The following is a 10,364-nucleotide window of genomic DNA, read 5'->3' on the forward strand; positions in this document are numbered from 1 at the left end:
TTGTAATGGTTACCTGGCAGGGCTGCCTGTTCTCCTCCTTGCCTCTCTATACTTGGTTTTCCAGTAGGCTGCCAGAATAATTCAGTTAAATAAGTCAGCTAATAATAGCAAGAGCCACCAAATTCTCGAATGGCCCCCATTAGTACTGAGAGTAGAAGTCAAAATTCTTACAATGGCTTACAAGGACTCCTGTCATCTGACCTTTGTCACTTCAACTTTACTTTCTATCACTCTCGCTTAATTCCTCTCCTTCCTGCTGGCTTTCTTGATGGTCCTCCCATGTCCCAGCACGTTTAGCCTTAAAGCCTTTATACTAGATGTTCCTTCTGCCCTTCAAAGGATATTCTTCCCCCTTCAAAGCTGTTCTATCTTTTCAGCGAGGTCTGTTGGTCAACTCTACTGAACATGACATCTCTGCTTAGCATTGCATAATTCAATTTCCGTGAGGATTCTAATGCTTGTAATTTACTTACGTTTTATTGTTTGACCCTCCCACACACACATACACAGTGGTTTCAAATCCAGTTCTGTTAACTAGAAGAGATGTGACATATAGTAGGTGCCCAATAATTATGTGTTGAATAAAAGCAACAGAATCTCAAATCTTAACTTTTGGATTGTGCTGATACTCAGGGGATTGTGTAATTAAACCAGTTGCCTCGGGTCAGCCCGGATGGTAACAAAACCGTGGAAAATGAAAGTTATCAACTTATGTTTTCAAACATAAGGAAACCATTTCGAAGAACCAAAAACTATGTTGCATGAGTCCAAGGAGGGACATCAGTTACTATGGCTTCTCCTGCCCCTGCTTCTTGGTGTGATTGTCCTGGGACAGAGGGGAGTCTGTTCACTGACACAGGCATAGGCCTGTCTCTAGAGCACCAGGTTGACTTAGCTTCCTCGGACCTTCGTGGGATCCTGAACCCCACGCATCAAGACATATCTGCTTGATCAGCCACTGTTACAGCCCCATATCTTCTTGTCACTAGTGAGTATTTCACAATGAGAGGTAGCAGAGTAGTGACTCCTGGGTCTGTGTCTTAGTTCTGTCCATCATCAGCTGCATGACCCTGGGGAAGCAACTTTTGTCACAGTGCCTGCACAAACTCTTAATAAATGTTAGCTGCTATTAATGTTATTGTCTTATTTTTCATAGGAGCTCTCAGAAGATATTACCTTAGTTCAAAAAAATTGCTCTACTGAATAATTTTGCACATCATGATTAGTTGATGAAGGAGACATTTTGGCAGAGGTTTACAAACACTAGTGTTTTTAATCATCTATGTTTAAGGTTTCTGCTTTATGAGTGGGTGGGAGGATCTTAGTGTCGCTCAGATTAACTGTTGGAGACTTTCTACACAGTTTAAAAATACGTCTCTTCAAGGATATGTTTTGGATTGTTTTTAATTAGCTCAGACACAAGAAACAGCATTATACAAATTATTTACTTAGCCACTGGTGTTTTCAGTACTACCGTGACTACTGTTACTGCTCGTATTTTCTGTTAATGGCTATCATTTATTGAGTGCTTGCTCTGGTCTAAGTAATTCACCTCTAATAACTCCCTAGTCTTACCACAACCTGTGAATTAAGGATTAATTAATATTCTTATTTCTTCATTCAGACTCACCGGAAATTAAGCTGGAGACCTCATCACATAGTCAGTGATGGAGACTGGATTAAAATCTAGTTTATCCTTAAAGCTTATATTTTTACCATCACATTACTTTGTGGAGATACCAAGAAGAGAAATACATTTCTCTTCTAAACAGATTAATAAATATCAGCAGAATGATACTGTAAGATAATTTTACATATATGGAAATAAAGATTTACTTCCTAAAACTCTGGGTAATAAAGGTTGACTAATGTATTTTCTGAAATGATAACTTGATCAAATTCTAGTGAATATGAATATTGAGCCTCTGCTTAAAATTAAGATAAATTGTTTCTTGCCAAAGCAAATTATAATTGGCAAGTATTTTAAGAGAATTTGTACACATAAATAAAGCAAATCTAGGTAAGAAAAGATTTTATATGAAAATTACTTCTCTGAAACCTAAAAGCATTTTAAGTACTAAAATGGTTTGCAGTATGTTAAATGGTAACTGACCCATCAATGATTTCTAATAAACATCTAGAAGAGAAAAAAACTTATAGAATATAATTTCTGGATAAACTTTTAGAATATGATTTCTGGATATTCAAATTAAAAGACACCTAGAAATTTACTGATGAATTTAGTCGAGTTTCACATTGGAAGATGGTTTCTTTCTCCTTTCCCTTCTTGCTTGGGAACTAACAAAGCATTAGTTTATATTAGATTCCCAAACCAAAGGAGTTAGGTTCTCTATGAAACACATGTAAGAAGAGATGGGACAATGTACCACCGGGCAGTCTGAGGACTGAGAGGCCACAGCAACTGCAGATGTTTGTCTCTCTTGCTGAAGAATTATCTTTGTAGTCTCTGGAGAAAGCTCAGGTAGCTGTTTGTGGCTTTCAGGGTCCTGTCCTGAAAGGGGAGCTATCTGAATGGAAAGAGATGCTGTGTGTATCTCAGGCACCGGATTAGATGGTGGTGAGCAAGGCCTTTTGAGAAATGATGGTACTTCAACGGGTTTGGAAAACTGTAGAGTATTAATGGGGTTGCTACTTCCTAGATCCTGGTTATGGATTAGTTTCAAGGTAGAAATTCTCCGAGTTTGAGAGTCTTGCTGGTAAGCTTCTTGTAGAACTGGGGTATTGACGTCAGTGAATGATGCAGGATCTGTGCTGGAAGCTGCTGGTAGTGGATTAGTAATTTTTTGTGTATATGACACAGTTGTGTTAGATTCTTCAGAATATACAATTGTCTGTCTGGAATCTTCATTAGAATACATAGTTCCTTGAAGATGCTTTTTGTTAGTAAAGTATTCTGTACAGGAGGGAATTTGTGTGTTAGTTACTAATTGGTCTAAGATGTCACCGTTTTTGTGACTGGTTATCAAAGAGCTACAGAAGCTCTCTTTTCTGGCTGGTGGAAGGGGTGCCTGGATTGCCAGAAGCATCCGGAGAAAGAAATAAAGTTGAAGAAAAAAGAGAAAGTCAAAGTTAGTCATGAAAGAAACCAGTGTCAACCTTGTCCTTACAGATGGTAAAGCAATGCCACACCTGGTTATGCAATCCATTATGTTGGCTAGATTGAATGATCATTTTCATTCCATTTACAATGCATTTTATTTTTTTTATTTTTTTTTGAGTTGGAGTCTCACTCTGTTGCCCAGACTGGAGTGCAGTGGCCGCTCCCGGCCACCGCAGCCTCGACCCGCTGGGCTCCAGCAATCCTTCCACCTCAGCCTTCCGAGTAACTGGAATTACAGGCATGCGCTACCACGCCCTGCTGATTTTTTGATTTATTGTAGAGATGAGGTCTCACTGCCCAGGCAGGTCTCGAACCCGCAGGCTCAGGCAATTCACTTACCTCAGCCTCCCAAAGGCGCGGGATTACAGGCTGAGCCACTGAGCCCGGCTGCTACAATGCATTTTAATTTACTATAAATAGTTGCCCTTAAGGGAAAATAGTTTTTCTCAAGATACATTATAAAGTCTGCCTCCTTCTATATTCTGAGCAATCATGCTAAAGTGAACGTATGTCCTCTTGGCACATTTTTAGAACTTGAAGTATATATATGGTTTATTTAGTCACTTAGCTTTATAACACTTTTCATGCTTATGGCACAATTTTACTAATATCTCCAAAACAGAGTCCCTTTAATTAATGTAACAAAGAGTTGCATAATCCATAGTTATTGAATACATAATGTATTGGTGACCTCAGAACTTTGAAATTCAAAGCATCAGTTGTCAGTTTTAGAAGAATTAGAATATATTCTGAACATTAGGTTAGAGATTGATTTACTTTAATTAGGTTAATCCAAAACAAACAACAACTGTTTTGAACTTAAAACTTGGTCTCCATGTGGTAAATACAAACCTGGCAAGCAAAACAAATATAAAAGCAAAAACATATTAAAAATAAAACATGTATCAAAATAGGCACACTAGTTCCTAGAAGAAAGGCTCAATGTGGTGGCCTCATAACCATGCTTTAAAATAACACAGCAGAAAAGAGTGTGCAGGATTACCTGAGTTGGTGATCTTTTATCTTGTAGGTTTGGTCGAACACTTCTAAAACCTTTTGCTGCAAGAGAGGAATATGTAGCATCTCCGTTCAGTGTCTCTTGATTTCGATCATTGTATGATCTCCAAGCTTTCATTAAGAGAAAACAAATTGGATACAAAAATATCTACTTTCACTTAATCATTTTGAAATTAAATTTATTTTTGCTTCTAAAATTCAAGTATTCTTACTAGAGATTTAATTTAACACGTGCAACAGTATATGAAACTTAAGTTTGGTGTGAGGTCAACGATGTGGCTATGAATATGCTTTTAAAAACTCACAACAAATATAATAGTTATTCAGAATATCTTTTCTGTACCTGAGTCTGGTGATTGGGAATCACGCCCTGAAAGGAAAAAAATGTTGAAATTAAGACTAGAATAAAATAAATGAATAATTCAGTAAAAACAACTTGACAAAGAACCAAATGTATTACTTTTGCAAATGTTATCTCAGTTCTAAAACTCTGAAAAATATATATATACACACACAAATATACTAATGATGTTTGTGCATTTATTTTTATTTCAATTAGAATATAAATCATTAAAAATTTATAATATATAATTAATATCTATATATCAAACACTGATTTTTTCCCCTCAATAATACTGCAACCATGCATTTTACTCTTTTTACTGCCCAAGATAGATATATGAATTTCTAAATATCAAATTAAAGGATCAAATGGGATCTGGTTTGTAAACAATAAATGCTTCTTCTGACAGTAACTCAAACCACTAGATCCTTAGCTTTCAATGTCTAACCATATTCAACTCCTGTGTTAGAGAACTATTTTTTGTAGTTTGTAATTTTTTTTTACCTCAAGAAATTGTAAATGTATCTACCATATTATGTGTTATTTTCAAATTATTCTGTAGACTTTGGGTTTCCTTCTTATGCCATATAAAAGTCATCTTATACTCAAATATAAAAGATTTGTCATAATACATTCCATTGTCTTTCAGCTAGAAAGTTGTGGAAAATACATTTCAGTACTAATAAGTTGCTTTTGGTAGTGCATTTGGAAAGCGGAACAATGATATATTTTTTATCAATGTTATTGGAATTATATATTTGAGAATCTTTTATATGCACATTTGAGGTAATCAACTATGCACATTTGAGGTAATTAATTTGCATATTTAACAGATGCACATTTGAAGTAACTAATTTGTCTTGCTTGGTTCTATTATACCACATGGTCAGCTTCATTTAGACTCATAAACTCTTGACTTTGGAAAGGACCCCAGAGGTCAGACTTTGGTCCAACTTGCTGTTCAGTCCCTGGGTTTCTTCGACATGTTCCTTGGAACCATTAAACAATTGCTGTTATTTTAATGCCTAATAACACATGGATCTTGCATGCTAAAAGAAATCTTCTTTTTCTTTTAATGCCTCAGGAATAGTTATTTCGAGGTCTAAATACATGAATTTTGAATGATAAAATGGGTTGAAATGCAGGCATTCGATTTCTAGAAGAAATATTTGATATGGATTCTTCCCAAATCAAAGGCAGAAAAATAAATTTGAGTCAGCACAGAGTACATTAGAATGACTCCAACTCAGATGAGTTAGAGAAAAACTAACAAATTCACATTTATAACAGATAATTTTGTATGAATTTTGTCTCCAGTGAATGCAAAATTAGAGTAATGAAATGGGCCCCCTACAGAAAAAAATTACTTTGAAGAATTGCCCTATTTCCAGGGTTGACGGAAGCAATCAGTTCAATGATGAAGAGGACTCTGTAACCAAAACATAGTTTAGCAACACAGAGCAACCATTAGAATTCCGCTCTGGTGCCATCGAATTCTGTTTGGGGACATTCCTGCTTTGGGGCAACACAGAGAACTCATTAGAGTAGACACTAGGGCAACTGTGGGCAACAAATTTTGAGAATTTGGGAATGGATAATGAAAAGGCATTAAAAATCATATCATATTTTTTGTTGAGAATAGAGAGTTTATTTTACTCTTGGTGTGATAAAGCTGAGATCAAAAAGCAGGGTGCAAGGTAGGTGCTGGGGATGGAGGGAATGGAGCCAGATGCTCGGAGGTGTAAGAGGCGGAGATGTGGGGAGGAAGAAGATGGTGTATGGAGCAGGTTTGAAGGACACTTGAAATAAACTTTCTCTAATTGATGGTCTGTAGAGGGGTAGCTCTGTTTCTTCGCATGGGGGACCCCTGGAGATTACAGAACCCTAAGAAACACTACATGGGAGAATCAGAGGACAGTCACTGTTGGCCCAATCATGGGCCCCTCCCTGGGGTACTGGGCCCAGGGATTTTCAAATGAAACTCCATCTGTGCTACTAAAAACATGAGCTATTAGTAATGGTTAACTCTGCTGGAAGGATTTGAGTCACAGAATGGATATGAGTGTGTAGAATTAAGGGAAAGGAGAAAATAGAGAAATGGCCGACTAAGGTCAGGATGAACCAATATTTTAACGAAGCCAATGTTTGTGATCACAAATCTACTTGTAAGTGGGTAATCCTTTAAGGATGCTGAAGTACACAACACTTCGGCTTTTTTCAAATAAATCTAGTTACAGATATGTAAAACACCCGGTCTTGATTTGCTCTTTTGTCATGGTCTTCTGAGGTACTGAAAGAGATTTCTCTTCCCATGTGGATACTGTTCACCATATCTCTGGATTTGTTTTATCCCTGTCGGGAAAGCCTAGGAAAGAAAGGTTGCCAGTACTCTGGAGCAAGTAATAGAAGGTCTTCTGGATCCATGTCAAGTAAAGGGAATATAGCTCACTAAACAAACAGTGCAAAATTGGTCAGGTGACTGGTATGGTGGATGCATGGGGAAAATGATTTTGCCCCAAATCTTGAATGTTACTGATGATCATTCTGAGTCCTTAATATCTAGCGTTCTTCAGCAGACAGTCATTGCTTCCCTGAAAACTTAGGAATGACAAAATGGGGAATGGTTTATCCTTCTTCTAGCTGTTTTGCACGTGACTATAAATAAGGTCTTTGAGAATGAAGAGCTATACAGCTCTTCACAACCACAACGTGCTTTTCCTGTGTCTGTTATGCACAAGCTGGTGAGCCCCCCTGTCTGAGATTTTGTTTAAGGCATTCTTGGTTTGGTGTCAGGGGTTGAATGGATGTCCTCAAAAGTCCTTTTCAACGTTATGATTCTAACATGGCAGCTTTTATGTAGCTGTGTTTGTGATACCTGTCACATCACAATTTCTACTCTCAGGTTTTGTTTAAATTCCTTTTAACTAGTGCTATATTGACATTATCATTCATATTTTTTCTTGAAAATTATGAAGATTTTAGTGCTTATAACTCATTTCCTTAGCATGCTCAAGTGCTTTCCAATAATTTAAACATGATAATTAAATTTGAGTCAGCTAATTGAATGCCTACTGTGCTAAGTACTACAACAAGGCTTTTCATTTATTTTTTTTCATTACTCTCATTTATTTCTGACAAATTCGTGTGCGTTTGGAAATGATTACGTTCTCAGAGAGGTAAGAAAACAATAGACACATTTTCTTTTTTTTTTTCTTTTGAGTTGGAGTCTCACTCTGTCACCCAGACCTGCTGGGCTCTGGCGATCCTTCCGCCTCAGCCTTCCGAGTAGCTGGAACTACAGGCGTGCGCTACCACACCCAGCTAATTTTTGATTTATTGTAGAGATGAGGTATCGCCAAGTTGCCCAGGCGGGTCTCGAACCTGCGGGCTCAGGTTCTTTTTTTTAAGAAAGAAAACTTAAGGCTGAGACAGACTAATCTTCTTAAGGCTAATAAAACACACAGGTAACATTGACAAGACCTTGTCTCCTGGCATGGTGGTCCCCACACGGCAACACACCACTCTCACCAATGTTACCTCAGATTGCCACGTGGCTTCGGTGAAATGAAATATCTTTCAATTTTTTCTCTCTAGTCACTGTTTTGTTTCTAGCTTAGGTTTAAAACAACAGTGTGTACTCTGAAGAACTGTCCAGTGGGAATTTACTTCTCACAAAAGGAAAAGAGAAAGACAGGCTGACTCAGGGGATGAATAGTTGATGACTTGTATGAACTTTCTGGACTAGAGGGAAACAAGGGCAACTTGGAAGCATTTGTGGAGGTAGTCTACGCTTTATGTAAAGGCTATTGTTATTTTAACAATATTAACACCTATTCACATATTTATGAATTCTCATTTGAAGCATATAAAGGCGTTGTGTCAAATAAGTTCCATGAAAAGTACTACAGAATGCAATTCGACATCAAAGATGCTGACTTCTTTCTTCAAAATGTAATTAAAACTTATTTGAAAAAGGGATCATAAGATATATCTAATTGATATAAAAGAGGCTTGTTTTTAAAGTAACAATTAAATCCAAAACTCAGGGACTTCATTCTCTAGAAAGCTTACTTCTACTGATATAAAATGTAAAATAGCTCAGAACCACTGCTCTTATACTGAAGAGTATTTCATATTCAAGTGTGAAATCTTTATACTATTCTGATTCTATTTTTCTGTTAAGTTGAATGATATAAAGTTGCTGATAATCCAGTTTTGACTTTCCAAAATGGCGATATCTAGCTCAATCCAATACTATTCTCTCAATGGTTACTTCTATAAATAACAGATTGGCATTGTTGAGGCAATGTGTCACTCCCTGGCATGTGCATCAGTGGTCCACATCTGAGTAGCCTGGGCTGAGATTTTATTTGGTTGAAATGTCTACAATATTCACGCTACAGCCATTCTAATTATTTTACTTTCTTTCCTTCATTCCCATTTCTCTGTGGTATCCCATGTAAATGTATCTGTAGTTTATCTAACATCTTTTCATGTTCATACACATGAGTCAATGTGTACAAATACATATATAGAGATTTTATTTAACCAGATGAGATCATACTACATACATTGCAATGCAGCTTGCATGTCCTTTTCACTTAATATATCATGGAATCTGCTGGCCAGGTATTTAAACTTGGGCATGGAAATTCTTTTGTGGAATGGCGGTGGTAGGTGGGAGTGGGCTTCTCTCTATGGATTTTTTTTCCCTCCACAAACCTGAATAGTCTAGGACCAAATGGTTTTAAAGCAAAGGACATCTGGAGTGGAGTGTTCAACTGCTAAATGCAGGCATGTAAAAGACTGAGATACACAGTGAGAATTATTTTTAGATTTTCCATCCCTTTCTTACTTCTTTCAAACTCATTAACCAATCAACCAGCCAACCAGCCACCAGAAGGTGTGGGTATGTTTCAGGGTCTAGAGGTGCTGGGTTGCTGGGCTCCTTCTGGTCTCTTGCCACAGCTGCCTGCCCTTGCGATGCAGCCTGTGCCTGCAAGCTTAGGTAGTCATAACAGATATTTATTATAAAGAGACACACCTGAGTGGATGCTGAAATGTCATGTCCCAATTACTCTCTAGAACAGTGATCCCCAAACTTTTTGACACCAGGTTTTGTGGAAAACAATTTTCCATGGGCAGGCAGGGGAGGGGGAAAGGAGGATAGTTTCGGGATGATTCAAGTGCATAACACTTATTGTACACTTTATTTCTAGTATCATTACATTGTAATATATAATGTAATAAATATACAATTCACCATTTAAAAAAGGAGGCAAGAATGGAAGCAGCAAATAAAATAATGAGCAGGCCACGAGCAGACTAAAATACGCATGGAATTCTGACTTAAAGCCTGCCATCAGATGCAGTTGTACAATTGAAGTACATCAACTCACTTGCCACTCACGGATAGAGTTTTGACATGTGTCTGCAAGTGTTTGTTTTATGATGGTCTCTGTGCAGTCAAACCTCACTGCTAATGTTAATCTGTATTTGCAGACACTCCCCAGCACTAGCGTCACCACCTGAGCTCCACCTCAGATCATCAGGCGTAGTCTCATAAGGAGCATGCAGTCTAGATTCCTCACATGCCTAGTTCACGATAGGGTTCGTGCTTCTATGAGAATCTGATGGCACCGCTCAACTGACAGTAGGAGGAGCTCAAGCAGTAATGTGAGCAATGAGCAGCTGCTGTAAATACAGATGAAGCTTTGCTTGCTGGCCTGCCCACTCACCTCCTGCTGTGAGGCTACAGGTCCATGGCCCTGGGGCTGAGGACCCCTGCTCTTGAGTATATTTGTGTTAATCTTTTTTTTTTTTTTTTTTGAGTTGGAGTCTCACTCTGTCGCCCAGACTGGAGGGCAGTGGCCACTCCCGGTC

The 10,364-nt window shown here is 37.8% G+C and overlaps 1 protein-coding gene across 5 annotated transcripts in view; it reads right to left on the reverse strand.

Annotated features, from left to right (window-relative positions):
* The window catches only part of SORBS2 (sorbin and SH3 domain containing 2), a 218,987-nt gene that overhangs the window by 85,854 nt on the left and 122,769 nt on the right, over positions 1-10,364 (reverse strand). For 3 of the 5 annotated variants that reach the window (XM_021711376.1, XM_021711373.1, XM_021711372.1), the window contains 2 exons: positions 4,482-4,508; positions 4,125-4,249 (listed from right to left, as the gene is read on the reverse strand). In XM_021711376.1, the coding sequence (XP_021567051.1) occupies positions 4,125-4,249; positions 4,482-4,508 (152 nt within the window). The remainder of the gene's footprint in view (positions 1-4,124; positions 4,250-4,481; positions 4,509-10,364) is intronic. The other 2 variants (XM_021711375.1, XM_021711374.1) reach the window with 1 other exon arrangement.

This window comes from Carlito syrichta, unplaced genomic scaffold (genome assembly GCF_000164805.1).
Source record: "Carlito syrichta isolate Samal-C Ts95f unplaced genomic scaffold, Tarsius_syrichta-2.0.1 Scaffold302106, whole genome shotgun sequence".
NCBI classification, from domain to species: Eukaryota; Metazoa; Chordata; class Mammalia; order Primates; family Tarsiidae; genus Carlito; species Carlito syrichta.